Source organism: Amphibalanus amphitrite, unplaced genomic scaffold (genome assembly GCF_019059575.1).
Source record: "Amphibalanus amphitrite isolate SeventyFive unplaced genomic scaffold, NRLGWU_Aamphi_draft 000674F_arrow, whole genome shotgun sequence".
In the NCBI taxonomy this organism is placed as follows: Eukaryota; Metazoa; Arthropoda; class Thecostraca; order Balanomorpha; family Balanidae; genus Amphibalanus; species Amphibalanus amphitrite.
In genome coordinates this window covers 93,260-110,985 of record NW_024882168.1, presented here as the reverse complement: position 1 = coordinate 110,985, position 17,726 = coordinate 93,260, and the positions used below count along the sequence as shown (strand labels likewise).

At 57.1% G+C, this 17,726-nt stretch overlaps 1 protein-coding gene across 2 annotated transcripts in view; it reads left to right on the top strand.

The window, feature by feature from the left end:
* Positions 1–17,368, top strand: part of LOC122364396 (interference hedgehog-like) — a 54,463-nt gene extending 37,095 nt beyond the window's left edge. For both annotated transcript variants that reach the window (XM_043334719.1, XM_043334718.1), the window contains exons 8-17: positions 911–1,116; positions 1,688–1,947; positions 2,288–2,405; positions 2,805–3,030; positions 3,737–3,977; positions 7,248–7,389; positions 7,737–7,928; positions 11,768–11,973; positions 15,132–15,351; positions 16,198–17,368. In XM_043334719.1, the coding sequence (XP_043190654.1) occupies positions 911–1,116; positions 1,688–1,947; positions 2,288–2,405; positions 2,805–3,030; positions 3,737–3,977; positions 7,248–7,389; positions 7,737–7,928; positions 11,768–11,973; positions 15,132–15,351; positions 16,198–16,235 (1,849 nt within the window). In that variant the 3' untranslated portion in view covers positions 16,236–17,368. The remainder of the gene's footprint in view (positions 1–910; positions 1,117–1,687; positions 1,948–2,287; positions 2,406–2,804; positions 3,031–3,736; positions 3,978–7,247; positions 7,390–7,736; positions 7,929–11,767; positions 11,974–15,131; positions 15,352–16,197) is intronic.
* The last annotated feature ends 358 nt before the right edge of the window (positions 17,369–17,726 follow it).

Below are 17,726 nucleotides of genomic sequence, written 5' to 3'. Positions count from 1 at the left end.
CGACTCATGCACTTGAAGTGTGGCTTAGTTCTGGAGGAACCCGCCTTGCTACTGTTGCGAGTTGAGCATATTTAGCGGAGCAGCCTTGGGTTAATTCTGAGTACATCCGTGTTAGCGTTGACCCCTGGTTGTCGTGCCGACTAATACCCTGTTTGCGTCCGTGGCCAGCGCCGGACCTCGCCGTGCCCTCAACCGGACCGTCCGAGGCCGCATTACCCACAGACCCGTGACGACTACAGACGGTATTAGCACCCGCCGCCGAGCTCCTGACGGCCTCTTTATAACCTCAAACACACCGCAGCGCTTTGGCGGTGTTTTGTTTTTGAAGAGCGGATCAGACCTGATAGCTTTATGAGAGTTGTCAACCTGCCCGCCGTTAAATACCTTCTGCATTCCGCGATATCGTGCTATGATGTGGTTATCTGGGATCTCCGTCTCGGGGATGGACGCGGTGACGCGGTCTCACGGCCGCCGCTGTCGAGGTGTCGGGGAGTTCACGCCGCCGGCGGATCACCGTGAGAGGCACGCGGTGATAGGATCGCTATCGTGATTAAGAGTCATCGGTATCGGGCCGGGACGATCGGCGCTGTACTGTCAGTTTGCCGCTGTCAGAGATGGCTGACCAGCTGATCAGTCCCTGTTGGGCGATAGGATGGGGTGTTAGTATGGAGCGGTGGTATGCAGACTAGATTAACCACTCACTAGTGGAATGATTTTGTCTGGAGCAGGCTGAAGTTCGCAGTCAGCACCGTGTAACGCTCATGGTTTGATGGTGATCGAGGTGTTTCTGAGCACTCGGAGTGTGAGTTTTCACTGTGCAGTGGCGGGCACACCCCACTTCTGACGCATTGAAGTGAGCTTAAAACTTTTCCCCTGCCCTGACCTTACCTCCCCAACTCCCCTCCCGCAGGATCGAGTGCGTGGCCGAGGGATGGCCGCGTCCCATCGTCGGCTGGAAGCGCATGGACGCCCGTCGCACGGACGACAGCCGCTTCGTGCAGCACGCCGCCAGCCTGGAGATCCGTAATGTGCGCCGCTCCGACCAGGGCAGCTACCTGTGTGAGGTGGCCAATCAGAAGGGCACCATCACCGCCGGAACAGTCGTCAGGGTCATTGGTGAGAGAGGGAAAGGGAGAGAGAGGGAGGGAGGTGGGAGAGAGGGGGCTGCTGTACTTCGTAGAGTGACTCTTGCTCTGCTGGTATCCAAGTTAGCAATGGGCATATGTTTTTATGATATAGCCGTATACAAGTGATATATCGGATGTTTCATAACGCTGTGTCAAGTTGGGTAGTGTTACCCTCCAACGGCAGATGTAGCTCCCGCGATGGGTTTATTGCATCCGGCAGTATGATTACGGAGCCGACCGAGCCGTGAAATGTAACGCTGACGAGTTGTATTGGATGTCGGCTCGGCGGCGGCGCAGGCTATTCTCAGCGACCAGCTCTCGGTTGAAACGTTACCGATCGACAGAATATAACTCATATTTCATACGTATCTTGTCCTATGAGTTGACATCTAAATAGTACATTCACCTATGCTGAGTAGTGAGTATTGAGCTTGAAATAAGCACCACTTGTGGACTGAAGATCGTCGTAGGTGAGCCATCACGAGTAGTTTTGGGTTGAGTATCCTAATAATTGCCAAGCACATTTCTCACCGACCCCCCCCCCCCCCCCGTGTCCACAGAGCCGCCCTCGGTGGAGACGTCCCAGCAGAACCTCACGGTCGCCGAGGGCGCGCCGGCAGAGCTGGTGTGCTCGGGCCGCGGCCAGCCGCCGCCGCGGCTCCAGTGGGTGCTGAACGGCCGACCGGTGCTGGGCGGGCGCCGACCCACCGTGGATAGGGGACGGCTGCAGTTTGAGGCGGTGACGCGGCAGGACGCCGGGCTCTACCAGTGCTTCGGACACAGCGAGGCGGGGGATGATAAGGCCGCTGTGCTGCTCAAGGTATGTAGGGGATGACTGTTAGGATGGGAGGGAGAGATTAACCGGGATGCTTCTCGGGGAGGGGATAGGAGACGAAATAGGAAAGATCAGAATATGACACCAGATACAGTTAGTGATTGATTGATTCATGCAATAACCTTGTTACTTGCGTAAAATCTCGATACTTACATATTTTCATTTCTTATGAAAATTGTTTTCATTCAATGAAATTAGCAGTTCGTTTCTCCCTGTGTCTTCTCTTAAGATGTGCTCTTGTTTCGCCGTTTCTCCTTCGTATTTCACCATTACGAGGGACCTCACGACTGACCCCTGACCTAACCTATGCTGCTCCCCTCGCCAGGTGATCCCGCGCCAGAGTATGTCGTCTGGCTCCGCAGTGATGACCTCTACCCCGGCGCCGACTGAGCGCCAGACGCCCGGCCGACGGAGAGGCAACGGCAACAGGAACAGGGACGGAGGTGAGACGAGATGGAAACGAAATCAGGGAGATGGAAAGCGGGGACAAAGATGGGAGGGGTATGAGCAGGGGAGGGAGCAAAACAAAAAAAAAAGAGTGAAACGGGGGATTAAATCGAGAACGGAGGAGGGAGAAATTGCAACAAGAGCAGACACGGGGTTAGACTGGGGGGCACTCATGGACCAAACAGTGTGGCGCTTGTCTCAGTGCTATCTGTTTTCACTATTTTCATTGTGTTTTTACTTTGGCCTCACAGAGGCCGCCTCTGTGTCCTTTCGGTGCCCCGCTCTATACTGAATGACCCCCCCCCCCCCCCTCCCTCCCTCCCGCAGAGCTGATGGTGCCGCCGTCAGCACCCAGCGTCTACCCCATCTAACTGACCCACCCCTCCCGCCCACAGAGCTAATGGTGCCGCCGTCAGCGCCCAGCGTCTACCCTATCTCGGAGAGTTCGGTGATGCTCAAATGGGACGTGCCGGAGAACGACGGCCTCTCGATCCTGTTCTTCAAGATCCAGTACCGGCGGGCGCCGCGGCGCCGACACGACTGGCAGACGCACGACGCCGACGTACCCGGCACCGCGCGATCCTTTGAGGTGGACGGACTGGAGGTCGGCGCCAAATACAAGTGAGTGTGGAGAAGGGAAGAATGGGGAATGTAATGGAAGTGTAATTTGTTTTCCGCCTATGCCATCTTTTGGCTTGGCGTCACTCGCCTATTGGATGGCAATGTGTTCATTTCGAAGCAGGTGGAAGCATCCCATGTTTAGTGTGATTGAGGATGTTCAATGTAATTACTCGCAGTCACTCGCTAGGTACTATCAACACAAAGCTAGCCTAAATTCTCCCGATCACATTTACAAATTGCAATAACGATGTTCCATACTCCAACATTCGGCCGTTATATGCCCGCTCCCCATCCAGTTCTGGTTGATCGCTGATGCCGCCGCCCGGCGCTGTTTGATGTCTGCACCGGTGGCCCAGCCGGCCGTCTGATCACTGCCGCTCCCAGCGGAGCCGCGCCGTCACCAATCCGAACTGGGAGCCCGCATATGGACCTAACGAGCCGTGTGATTCAAACGGCCGGCTGCCGGCGCGCCCGGTGATCAATGGACTCACTGGGACCGCTGTCATTGACCTTGATTGCTTCCTCGGCAGTAATTTGCTGAGACGGCAATCAATGCCCATCCCTGGGGATGGCAGTGGCCGCGGCAATTGACCCGAATACGTCCGCTGCTGACTGGGCCGCTCTGTTCTCTCTGTCCCCGTCACTCGCCCCCTCTGCCCTCCCCTCCCGCTCTACCCCTGCTCACCCACTCTCTCTTCATCGGCAGATTCCGCGTGCTAGCTGTCTATGAGAACAAGGACAACAAGCACGGCCCCAACTCGCGCAAGGTCAAGATGACTCGTATGCGTAAGAAGGCCAAGCCGCCTGGCGCGCCCGTGATTGTGTCCCACAGTCCGCGCAGTCCCAACGCCATCCAGTTCTCTTGGAAGTACAGTCTTCAGGCGGCTCCGATAGAGGGCTACTTCATCTTCTTCCGAGACACCACCATGGCGGGAGAGTACTCAAAGGTGAGAGGAGCGGAACGAGAGAGAGAGAGAGAGAGAGAGAGAGAGAGAGAGAGAGAGAGAGAGAGAGAGAGAGAGGGGGGAGGAGGAGAGGCAGACATTGGGGAGGGGTGTACTTACCGCGAGAAGGGCCCTACCGACCGACAGAGTGGGCGCGAACAAGGCGCCAAGTTGTGCGACGACTTGGACTTTGAGAGCATCGGCGCGCTCCTCGCAGGCGCTTAATCGCTGGTGAACTTTACGCCAAAGTGCAGCGAAGTGCGGCGGTGAGGTGTCGGCGAGTCTGACCAGCCGCAGCGCCGTCCACTCACGGCCGGTGGCGCTGCTAAAATCGCTCCGGGGAGGGATGGGGCAGGATGTTTTGCCTGTCAGCTTTTGTTACAGTTTTAAGTACCGGCTACCGAAGTGTAGTTACGGCTTACAGTTTGGTTACTAAATTGTGTCTGCAGCGATGTTTTGCAATTGCCAAGTGGAGGGGTAATTTTGAAGTGTGAATATCGAGGAGTGTGGTCTCATATTTCACTTCGCAATTGTGCGTGATTTGGTTACCGGTCTCATTCGTTATTGTGCGCGGCTCGGCTACCAATTTGGCTACCGCACTCCGTTCGGTAACTGCCGCCGTTCGGTTACCCCTCTGGTTACTGCGCTCGGTTTGGTTACCGTTCTGGTCACTGCACGCCGTTCGGTAACCGTTCTGGTTATGGGCGTAGTTCGGTTACCGTTCAGTTACCGCCACTGTGGTTACGGTCGCCGCCGGGTCGCCAGGTTGGCGGCGTCGTTGGCTCCTTGTTACATAGCCATGAGGCGGGCGCGGCCGGTCGAATGCCGCCGTATTTCTCTGGTAAAGGGCTGTGTGTCGCCAGCGGAGGCCGTATTCGAGCCTCATGGTGCGATAAACCACCGCCGCCGCTGGCCCGCCGGGACGCAGACTAGACTGTGACGCAGACTAGACTGTGACGCAGACTCGCCGGGACGCAGACTAGACTGTGACGCAGACTAGACCGAGCCCGGCCCGCCGGGACGCAGACTAGACTGTGAGGCAGACTAGACGGAACGACAGACTAGACTGAGTGAGGCAGACGAGACCGGACGGCTGACTGGACTAAATTGCTGACTGGAGAGCCGGCTGACTAGACTGGGCATTGTGGGCAACAGGCTGGGAAAACGGCAGATTGGACTGATCTAATGCCAGTGGACGGCAACCTGTGATGGGCTTCAGTCCGGTTATTTCCTGTTTTGACTTTGACCGTTCGTCAGCAACCCAGAGACCTAGGATGAACTCCATCTGATCATACCATTACCTTTGAGATCAGACGCCTCGCCACCAGGCCTTTCAGGCGGCCAGACCGGTCGGCCGGCCGTGCTCTGGGCCGCCGTGCCGTGCCGTGTTGGGACGTGCCGCTGGGTTTCCGGGGTTCGTGGCGGCGCGGACGGGCCGTGGGGTCACTCAGAGGTCGCTGGACGGTCAGGACGGTGCCAGCCGTGTGCCGCTGGGATGGGAGGCTGTCGCCACCCCTGAGAGTTCCACAGGTACCGGGCCTGTCTGAGCTATAGACTGAATGGTTGGTCTCGTAATTGTCGAGCGGCTAGTCGTCGTCTAGTTGGTCTAGTTTTTTGTCAGTTCTTTGTTGCGCTCGTGTTGAGCGGTAAAATAGCAGCCGTCATTGGTCGGAAAATTGGCCGTTTTTACTTTGTTGACCTCTCTCTCAGTACAATCATATTACTGTCATTCAATTCGCGCGGCCGGCGGCGATGTGGCAAAACAGCGGCCATCGCCTGCCCCTCCCCTCCCCCCTCCCCGGCGCCGACGTGACCGATGCGGCGCGGATGTAACGAATGTGGCGCGTCCGCGGCGGCCGGCGCGTCGGCCCGTGTCTATCCTATCGGCAAAAAACGGCACGGGATCGCATCCAGCCGCTGGGGGGCCGATCAGGGGAGGGAAGAGGGGGAGAGAGGGGGTGTCACGCGCCGCGTGCCGGCCGGTAATGGTGTGGCGCCCCCGCCCCGCCCCCGCCCCCGCCCCCGCCCCCGCCCGGCGGACGGACGGCGGCATTGGCGGCTGATGACGGCTCTCCGATGTGGTAATGGCGAGTCCGTGCCAACTGGGCTGCGCTGCCGCCGATGGGCGAGAGACGCCCCTCAGATCCGTCCAATGGACGAGTCACTGGCGGCCCAGGATCGACATAAGGTGATTGGAGAGCTTCATGGATATGCCTACGGTCAGAGTGAATGAGCTCAGCGTCTGAAATGTTGAAAGCGGAAGTACTTCACGGAGATTTTTTAAAAAGCGAAGCGGATATGTCTGTTATACATACAGGTCAGCTTGCATTGCAAATGACTACTACCTGAGCACGGCTATATCGCTACATCAATGTCATGAAGCGACACGTGACGTTTGATGTGCTCCGCCCGGGTCTCGCGTTCCTCGCTCCGCCGCGCCGGTGCCATGACGATTGGCCGGGCTGGCATCAGCCGGCCGACGGGCGGTGAGCCGGTGACATTTCCACTACGGTCAAATGTCAGCCGGCGAACGGCCCGCGGCTGCTGCCGGGACTGTCGACCTGCCGGCGGTGACTGCGGCTGACTGTGGTGACTGCTGCATTGGTATGCTGGTGTGTTGCAGAGGCTTTGTGCTGCAAGGGTGGTGTGTGCTATGCCGGTGTGTGCTTTGTGTGCTGCCTGTGTGTGCACTGTGCTGTTCCGTATCTACTATAGTCATGGATTATCTGTAGACAGACAAGCAAGCAAATAGACGGGCGACAGACAGACTGTAAGACGGACGGACGGACGGTCGGACTGACAGACAGACTCACAGACGGACTGTCAGCAGACAGCTAAGCGGGCGGATGAACGGGCTATGAGCCGCCGGCGGGCTGCCTTTGACCCGGCGTGTCGCCATTACCCCTCGGATCGGCTCAGAGTCGGCTGATCACCCGGCGGCAGATTGAATAGTCGCCCGTCGGCGGATCACTGAGTCGATCTCCGCCGGGGTGGCGATGACTGGGTGAGGATAGGGATGATAGCTTCCGGGGCGAGAACCGTGTCAGCGACTGGGAATTTGTGACCCTGAGAGCTATGACCCTGACACCAGCTGAGACCATGACACCTGTGACCTTGACCCCTGGCTAGTGACTCTAACGTAAGATCCCAGGTAAGCCTAAGCTGTCACTCTGCCTATGTCAGGGTCACTGACATGTCCTCTGACCTGTTGCGCTGCCCTGTGACATCAAGTGTCCTCTGACCTGTTACTGACATCTGACCTTTGACCCCCAGGTCACTGTGCTCGGTGAGGCCACCAAGGAGCACACTCTGACCCCGCTCCTGCCGAGCACCACGTACGACATCAAGCTGCAGGCCTTCAACCTGGAGGGCGGCGTGTCCGCCTTCTCACAGATCATCACCGAGCGAACCGAGGGTGAGTGAGGTTCTGTCCTCTTTTCTCCTCGGCGAAACCTTTGTCTTTGACTTCTGATATTCTCCGTTCACCTCTTAGGCCTCAGCTGATCTGCATGACTTCCTAGTTGAGCTCTGTGCTTGTCACTGGTCTAATGTAACACGTCAGCTACCTCTGCGTTTCTTGAGAATGTCTTATAGCTGCTGACCTCTGTATGCTCCATAGTTCACCCCTTTCCTGCCCTCACTGACCTCAAAACCCTGGTCACCAATGACCAGCGCCGTACGTTCCTCCCTGAAACCAAAACATCATCCTAACCTCTCTCACCCTCTCTCTAACCCCTTTCTGACCTCCATGCTTCCCTTCAGACTCTCCGGACGCGCCGACCACCGAGTCGCCGGGCGGCGGTCACACTGTACCGATCGTCACCACGCGCGGCGTGGGTCGGTCTCGGGTCAGACTGTACGCCATCGTGGGAGGTGTGCTCGGCCTGCTGCTGCTCCTAGCGCTACTGTTTGCGCTCATCTACTACTGCAGATCGAGAGCAGGAGCCAAACACGGTCAGTGAGGGAAGAGGTTGCAGGGGGATACGTTCACGGGGGAAGAGCTTGCTGCAGGGTGGTGTTCGGGGTAGTTCTTCTGGGTGATAAGTGGAAAAAACATGCAAGAAAAAGGCGATACATTGATGATTAGCTCTCTCAGACGCTCGTTCTTATAGAACAGTCAGATGTTCGCGATCGTTCATCTTGGTTAGATATCCGGGTCAGACTCCGGTTAGAGAACTCGGCCAGGCGCCGGTTCAGTCAGATAGTCCGGTCGGCGGTCAGATAGCTAAACAGCCCTCTCAGGCGTCAGTCATTCGTCCATGAGAGACCCCCGTAACCGCCGAGGAGGTGCCAGAGACCCCGCGGGCAGCGGCCGTAAGTCCTCCCTTCCTCCGGGCCCGGAGAGACGCCACCTGTCTGAGCCTTTCGCTGGACAAATGCCCCGTCCGAGTGGCAAACGGCGCCTGTGTGAGTCGTTCGGACGGCCATGAAGAACGCCGTGGAGCGCGCCGGTAATGGGCCGAGCAGACGGTCGGAGCGGACGGCCGACCGGGGACCCAGCCGCGCCGCGAGCGAGGGCGGAATGGCCGGCGCCGAGTACCGCCCGGTGGTGGCGGCGGAATATCCACCGGGTTATTGATTTGTCATCAGTGGATTTGTGTGGTCTGTATGCCTGGGTGGATTCGGGTACTGTGAGAGTTTTCATTAAAATGAATTGGGACGAAGCGTTTCGGGCGACTGTTATACCGCGCGGCCATACATTAGCTCGGTAACGAGCCTTTTATGACGCCGTTATGGTTCCCTCGCCATTTAACTCCGCGGCCGCCGTGTTCCGCGGAACCGGCTCCTCTTCCTCCTCAAAAGAAACAAAGCACACCGCTCTAAAATAGATCTCCTCCTGGTTACCAAAACCCGGCGCGGAGAGCGCCTCCAAATCGATGGCTAATGAAGTGTTAATGAGATTCTTTTGGGGCTCTGTCCGGAAAATGAACGAGCACCGGCCCTCAAATTTCAGCGACCGCCGTGGTGGTATCGAGTCCCTGGGGTGAGGCGGGCTTATCGCGGGCCGGGTGGCGGGCGGAGCGGCGGGCGGACGCTTCCCCAGTGGAGCGGCGCCAGCCGGCGTCGGACGGCCCGCGGACGCGGACAGGAGCGTACGTGTCGCGGCGGCGCTCATCAATTCACTTCTTGTCGCCGCCGGGCCGCCAGTGACGATAAGACTTCGGTCGGGCGCCGCTGATGGATTGTGACCCGGCGACCCGGAGAGAGATGTCTGGGAGACGGCGGACTGGGCGAGCGAACTGAGGTCGAGAGGGGCGGAAATAGGGGGAGAGGTGGCGGGAACAGGAGGCGAGAGTGATGGTGAGGAGATAAGCAGGGTAACTGGACAGGGGACAGGGTATGTCTGAAGATTGAAGGAGAGGTTCAACTCAACAGACAGAAGGCGAGATAGGTGGAAGGAGTGCCAAGTTTCCTTTCCTAAGGCAGGGTATGTCAGAGAATGGAAGGAGGTTCAGATTACCGTGCCTAGGACAGGCTAGGCCGCGCGGTGGAGAAAGGGATACTGTTCCATGCCTGTGTAGTGTGTAGTAATTGTGCAGCACCTTAAAACCAGAGGCGTCAGCCGGCAGACTGTGGATATGACCGACCGTGAAATGAGGCGAACTTTGGTCGGTGTCGGGTGACTCGACGGCAGATCTGATGACACTGACGTCAAACACAGACGTCAGCTGCTGACGTCGCTCTGGCGGCGCTGACGTCCTACACTGACGTAATGCTGACCGGGCAGACGGCTGACGAACGGCCGAGCTTGACCGACCGCCGGTTCAGGCCAGCCACGGGCCTTCTCTCGAACTCTGTCAAAGATATACCCAGCACACGGTCGATGCAACCAGCGCTACCCGGCGACAGAATTCTTACCCGCTCTTGGCCGGTATGCGTCCAAAACCGACCTCAGCGGCGCACGTGCTCGATCCCGGTGCGGGCTGCGTCTCGGTCCAAACCGGCCTCCCCGGGTCCTCAGAGGCGACTCAGTTCGGCCGATCCGCCGCCACAGGCTGGGCTGAGGTTCCATGAAGTCTGCGAGCCTCGGACGGAGTTAGACCGCCGAGCCGCGCCGAGGTAGCTCTGCCAGAGCGGTCGGTGGGCGGTGCTCAGAACTGCCCGGCGGCCCGCCCGCCACGCCAGACACGGCGCTTCGTCAAACGGATGTGCTCGCGGCGCCCTGAAGTGTCCCCCCGGGGAGAGAGGAGGGAGGAGGGAGGAGGGCAGGGTGGGTGACCTGAGAGGGAGATTCGGGGCAGTGAACTGGTCAGCTCTCGCTCAGGCACGCTGTGAAACCTACCAGATTAGATGGAATTCGTTGGAATTGTGTCCCACGAGAGTGATTGCGAAAATCAATGTGTAAATGAAGAGTCTATGAGGGTATGAGATATTTGTACGTGAATCAACGTATGGTGAACGACAAAAAATGGTGCTTCGCTTATGTTCACAGTGGTTAATATTTATCCTTACTGTCGCTGCCGGATCTTAATTTCGTAGTTCAACGCTCCCGACGTCCAACACCTTGAATACGCAGAATTCTCGGAGGAGACCATCTGAATAATATTGCCGCCGGCTGTCGGCCGGTCCATTTCCATGTTGTAGAGCGGGAGCGTTTGTCATTCGGTGTCGGGTGGCCATTCGTTGGCCGGGTTCACGCGTCGTCGGTCCGCTATGGCGCGGCATGGAGCCGGCTGTACGCCCGTAGGTGCAGGAGCTGGGGTGGGGGTGGGGTGTTCATCAGACCTGGAAGGTGGGGTGGAGGTAGGGAGGAGGGTGGGATGCGGGAGCTAGGAGAGGAAATAAGAGAGGGGACAGTCGCAGGACAGTGTTAAGGGGTAGAAGAATTAGTGAGGAATAATATGTAGAGCAAGTCAGTAGAGTGAGTGACCTGCCAGGGCCTGGTAAGAAATATCGGAAAGGAACAGCGGAAACGCCTGTTCTTTGTTATCGGCGTTGGTTTACAATCGTCAATGTGTGTTCCGTTTCACACTAACTTGCTAGCTAGACTGTCGGCCCAGCTGCCATCTCGCCGTACGCGGCCCAAGGTCTCTTGCTCGTCCACCGGTCATTCTCAGACCTGATCACCTGTCCGCCCGACTCTCCCGGCACACCCCTGATGGCCGGGTGGCGTGCGGGCCGGGGGGCCGCGGCGGTAGGATCGTTGCCGGGCCGCTGACCGCCCTCCGCCGTCTCTGGGGCGGGAGGGGGATTCTGTAAGACGGAAGGAGAATGTGTGTCAAGATAGAGACGTGGGATGAGGGAGGGAACAGGTAGACCATGACTGGTTGGTTTGGAATTTGTGAAACCTGGGTGACGTGCTCTAAGCTGTGAGGATGAGTCATCAACATCACGAACTGGCGGCGTTAGCAGCGGCTTCAGCCGATAGGATCGCTTGTCGAACATCATCTCTTGTACTGATGTACTCAATGTACTTGTAAGCATGTAAAACGTGCTCAAAATCGGCGTCGCGGTTACGTAATGGTGTGCTGTTTGTGGCATAGTGGCGCCATCGCTAGTGTCATCTCAGAGTTCGTGCGGTTATATGGCCTTGGTTCGTGCCTTGTCGCCTGTGTCTTTTTACCATCTGACGCCTTTCTCGCCTGACTTCCAGCTTTTAGCACGTGTGGTCGTGATCGAGAGCGCTTCTGATCCAGGAGTCCATTGACACTGGCACTCGTTTGACACCGACACTGACACTGATGACACTTTGACATTTACGCGTGGATTGCGCACTGACACTAACACCCCGTCGTCACTTCTGACACTGCTGACATTCCCCTGACACACTGACACCCATCTCTCTCCCGCAGATGAGGCCAAGTTCGGCGACACCTCACAGACGATGCACCTGCAGCAGCAGCAGCCCTTCACAGTCTCCGACCGGGAGCTGTCAGTGGCGCCACTGCGCAGACAGGCTTCCTATACAGGATCGGACGCCGAGCTGGCCGTGACGCCGCTGCAGCAGCCCGAACAGCCGGCCACGCCGCCGCCGCCGCCGCTGCCTTTTAAGCAGAGGGTGAGTAGGGTCCGTCGCTGCCTTTTAAACAGAGTGTAGGTAGATGTTCGCTGCTACCCGTCAGACAGAGGGTAGGTCTGGGCTGTATGGCCTTGGGTCTAGGTCAGCCGCTCTGGTTCAAACGGACTGTAATTACGAGGTCCACTATTCAGCAGCTGTTCTCCCTAGAACAGGGAGTGAGCCAGAGATGGCCTGCCCTGAGAAATGGGGGACAGACAGAACTAGATACAGAGAGGTCAGTGGAAGCCGGCCCTGAGAGCATGGAGCGGATCGTGTGAAATACTGCCCAGAGTCCGTCTGTGGGTGGCTGAACCAGTCCCCGGCAGTCGACAGAGTAGACCGATTTGTATCGGAGAATCGGCCAACTTCGGGCGTGCGGAACTTGGGCTCATTAACTTTGAACAGATAATGTTGAATGAGAAGTTCATTGACGTCGTCAATTGAGCTAGCTCGCTACAGTTGGCTGCGATGGAAGCTCAGAGTAGTTACCGACTGAGTGTTTGATGGCCTTGATGATAGCTCCAGTGTTTATGAAGTGTGGGATATAAACCTGACGCCTTTGTCTCGGCTCTATATCGGTCGGGGAGTTTCCCGCTCTATAAATACAGCTCCTTTGCGCGGTCGGTGGAGCGGAGGTGTGAGATATCTCGGCAGCCTCCCTCGCCGGGCTGAGCGATGGCTCTATGTCGCTCGCTTGTCGATGGGTCGAGCCACGGCTCCTCGCTACTACCATTGCTCCCACTATCCCGCTTTCCCTGACTGTCCCGCTGTCCCACCAGTAGCATGAAAATCTTTACATAAAATGTTATCGAAACGGTTACTCTGGGCAGAGGGCCTACTCTACCCGGGTGGTGAACCGAAGTGTCCAGTTCCGGTGTTGCAGCACGCCTGTCTCGTAACCGGTCCAGCGGGGGCCACTCTGTCGCCGCCAGGACCCGTTTTGTCCCTCCGGTGACAGATACGACACCGCGCGTGGCGCCGCAATACTTAGGCATGCATGACCCGGGAACTGAGCTGCGCCCGTCGCCGCCGGCCGTATTTTTGGGACGGCGTGACGTCACAGCACGTGACCGGAAAGGTAATGGTCGCGAGTATTCTTCACAGTGGAAGTCTATTTTGGAGCGGCAGTGCACTTTTACGTCATCGCGCCGCCCAGACTGCGGCGATCGTCGACAATTTATGGACTGCTGCGTCTCGGTGGCGTTTTATGTCCAGGTATAAATGTGATTGGTTTGCATATTTCGGATTTACATAGCTGGACGTTACAATGTGTATATTATTGGCTTTCCGAAAAGTAGTAGCAAAGTATCGTTATATAGTCTAGAGAGACAAACAGTGTAGAATTATCTGCGAGCGTGAAAACTTTGTTCTTTCCCTAGAAAAGAAGTGCTGTTTTTAGCCGATAGTTCCCAGGAATGTATGCCTTTTTCGTCCTCTTTTTTCCGTCGTCTATTAGCAGTCACATCCTGCCTGGTCGGTACAAATACCCCGTGACACTGGGGCTTCTCTGGGCAAAGCCCTATGATGCCTCGCCAATGCTCGGATGTTTTATTAGCAGTTTTTGTGCATGGCTGTTCCGCTATTAGGACTAGGGCTTACTCTGTTTTATCACGAGTTTTTACACGTTTGTTACATGTTAGCACGAAGGCTTATTTGCCTATCGTTCGGGACTGAAGCAGCGCTAACATTCTGCGGCGCTCCGGTTTGTCTGCATTCTGTAGCATTCATGGAGGTGTCTGGCCGAATCGGTGGACGGTGACGAATCTCCACTGGTCTGGTCGTCAGCTGACTCCACCACCACTCCTGTCTGATTCCTCTTCCCTCCACGATCTCCCCTCCTCTGCCCACCGACCCCCTCCCCTCTCTCCACCGGTCAGTGACATCAACATATCCTCTCTGGGAGAGTTATTGGCGGCTTACAATATCCGGAGTGAGCGGCGGCTGGCGAGGCCGATATTGGCGGGGAGTCGTATAACACCTCCCACCGGCCGAGTACCAGTGACCAGTGGAGCAATCAGTCATAATCCACAAAACTACCACCGGTGGTCGGCGGAGCAATTCGTCATAATCTACAGCAGGGCCCGCGGCAGTCGAGCGGAGGGGTGGTGAACGGTGTGTGGGTTTAACAAACTACACATCAGTTCATCGGTTTCAATAGCCTCAGCAATCGGACGCTCTAAATCTCAACCATCATCATTATCGTCATCGCATTACGACTCGATATAGCCGCCGCGCGGGTCGGAAGTCTGTATGTCGTGCTGTGATCCTTCCGGCGGCTCCGGCCCGTGGCGGGCCTCTGTCCCAGATATAGCCGCATCAGACGCCGCCGGCTGCGGTCGGGGCTGATTATCGGTGGACCCGGTGAATATGATCTGCCTGGTGTCTCTGAGGGTTACTGGGGCGGTCAGGAGGGGCCCTCTAATTACTGGGGGTGACTGGCGGATGTCGGGGACGTTCCATGTTCACGTCGTTCCTAGATTCTCTTGCCTGCCAGGCAGGGGAGGGGTAGAGTCAGAGTGTTGGGACTGTCGGGGCGTTCCATGCTCCTCGTTCCTCTGCCCTGTCATGGGAGGGAGGGGTTAAAGTCAGAATGCTGGACTGTCCTATGTCTGGTCGGCTGTAATGGTTCGAGGTCACTCCCCGCCTCCGTCCGCCGGTCAGCTCTGACCCAGTTGCCCCCGGCGGTGTTCGGATGTGACGGCGGTACCCCTGCCGAGCCGCCGGGCCGGACGGATGGACGGGTGGGGTCGGATGGTATGGCTCGTTAGTTGTCCGCCTGTAGCGCCGCCGACGGCACCTGAATGGGGGCGAATCGGACCCTACGTGCTATTCAATTATCAGAGAGATAGAGGAGAGGTTGTTTGCTGGCTGGTGTTGGCACTTATTTGTGTTTGTTCACCAGCAGTCGTGACAAGTTTTGGCTCAGTTGTTTTGTGTGTCTGACATAAATAATGAACCTGCCTGGGATGTAACAAGCTATGATTTTGCGTTTCTGGTCTCTTTATTACTTGTGCAACGTGAATGATCCACCGTAGGTCCTGCGGCCTTGAGCTCCCAATCGCATCATACTAAGTGTCCTTTCCTTCATGACCCCACTTTACCATCCACTTCTCCCTCCATACCACCCACTGACCCCCCCCCCCCTCCTCTCCCCACAGTCGTCGGCCATCTCGGAGACCTCGTTCGGAGCGGTGCCGGTAGCCATCCCGGTGCCGCCGTGCTGTGACCCGGTGGGCGCCGAGGGGCCAGCCTCGGGCGGCGGCCCGAGCGACTCGTCCGCCTCCGGAGCCGCCAGCGGAGCCGTGCTCAACAATAACAAATACACCGGAGGAGGCGACACGGTCGAGAGGAGACGGCGCATCCTCCGCCGGAAAGACAGTGAGTTTGGGTGGGGTAGGGGAGGAGGAAGGTTTGGGGTTTGGTTTGGGGTGGGGAGAGGAGAGGAGTCAACACTGCGATGGTAGAGTCTAGGTTGAGTAACGGAGTCAACTGACTGTGTCCTGTGCACTTTCCCGAGACACTTTTATCACTTTTAGCGCACTTTCTCGAGACAGCAAGAAACATAAATTTAAAAAATACCACGATTTGTATTTCTTCCGAATATATAGTAGAATGTGAAGAGGGTAGGATAATTGAACAGAGTCGAGACATTAGTAGAGGTCACCTAAGTATGCTGCGAAGCTGAGCTTCCCTCGTCGGTCGGTCAGCCTTGGCCGGCCTCCCCGGAACCATCAGCGCCAATAGTCGGATCATCAGTGGCCGTGCGCCGCTCTCCGGCCTCTACCCTACTCTCCCTGACAGTACTGTTCGCTCTACCATGCAGCTGCCCCTTCCTTACTCTCCCCCGACTGGGACGCTCACGCTACCACCGCTAGCCAATACTCTGTGCCAGTAAGTAGAGTAGAAAAAGGTTCACATTACCACATCGCTATCTCTACTTGAGCCATAACCAGCTCGTTTGTGGACGCGCAATATGTGTTCTCTCACAAGTTCCTATTTCATGTTTTGAACAAGCTCTGCTGACAGTTGTATTTGCGGGAAGCTCTACCAATCTGCGGTCCTCAGAAACTCGAACAATACAACATCGGCGACTGTTTTTACAACTGCACTTTAATAGTTTTCTCGCTGACTCGAATTGTCCAAGTTGGACCCGACGCGCGGCCGGCGCGCGGGGCGGGCGGGGTGTCTCTCGCGCTGCGCTGACGGGCCGTTGTTTATCGACAGGTATCGAAGCGCAGCGCCACCGGCTGAGTGGCAGGTAGCGGCACGGGCTGCCGTGATGGCGTTCGCTGTGATCCCAGCTCAAACAGTGCCTGACCGTGTGCCAACGGACGGACGGCGGGCGTGGGTGGTTCTCTGCCGAGTCGACGCTACGCTGGTGCCGTCTTGGAGACTCGGAGTTGGGCTTGGTGCGGCACCCAGCGTTCGGCTTTGTCGTCTGACACCCAGTGGTGGCTAGATTTGTCCGGTAAGGATAAATCAAGGTGGCGAGGTCAGCAGAGCCGGTGATCCGCCCCGTGCATTTGTTGGTGGAGGATCTCCAGAGATTATGGTCTGAGCCGCCAGCCGAGGTTGTCGAGTTGTGTGACGGCGGGCGTCTCCTTCTTGTGACCGGTTTTACGCGTCAGAGCGGTTAGAACTCGATCAGTTTTTGACAGGTGCCTTATCGTTAAGGCGACTTGTGAAAATTGGTTGCCTTTTAGCTCAAGCAGTTTTTTAATGAACTTTTCAACTGTAAAAGTTGTTTTATCGAAGTGTTTGACATGTTAATATCGTGTTCAGAAATGCGTTTGCCTCTGTGCGTTGCGAGTTCAAAGTGTTGTTGAGATGCTGTGTATTTATTAGTGTCGTGTTGGTGGGTCGGTCTCCCGGCCGACCGCCGTGGTCGGGTGAGGACTCCCCCTCCGCCGGGGCCGGCGGGCCTGTTCCTGTTCCCTGTTGGGGTCACATCTCTCAGAGCCGACCGTCTGGCCGCTCCCGAACCAGCCGGTTCTCACGGAGGTCTCCCCGTGAGCTGACCGGCCTCCGGACCTCTCCTGTGACCTGCTGACCGCAGCTAGAGTGCCCTCCCCTCCCCTCCGGCAGGGCGCCGCCTCTCAGAACCTCCCCCCCCCCCCGCCCCGCCCCGTTGTGTGACCCATCCCGTGCCACAACTGGACCCAAGTAGTACAACGTGATATTTATTGACATAGAGTCGTGCGTTGTGGTGTATGTGTGCCTTACGCCCGTGTATGGGCGGATATGTGAGAGCGAGTGAGAGTTCTTCATTGTGAGTGCCTTCTGAACTGCCTGTTTATATGAATTTGTACACTAGATCCATACTCATGTGCGAGATTTCATACAGCGATGTTGACGGTACATGTTGGTGGCAAGAGTCAATAAATAGCTCTTTCTACACACTGTCTTTTCGTGATGGATGTCACATGCAGGCGCACGTTCTACAGCCGTGTTTTGTGGCTGCTCGGCTGCGTCTGAGAGCGTCTTAGGGCGGCGGGATTAGTTAGGCAGATGGGTTTAATTGACGTCGGGCCGTCTCAGCAGCTCCGGCGCCCCACGGGCGGCCGGCCGTGGCTGACGGGCGGAGACGCGTTATTAAAGGTTCATCCGGATTGGGAGAGAGGGAGGGATGGCAGGAAACTGGCGGGGTGGGTCGCGGTGTCGGTTATTCGGGGCTGGAAGACGGGGGCTGTAGGGATGAGAAGGGGTTGGTGTGAGGTTTAGGTCAAAGTGAAAGGTGGAGTCAGTCGACCAGT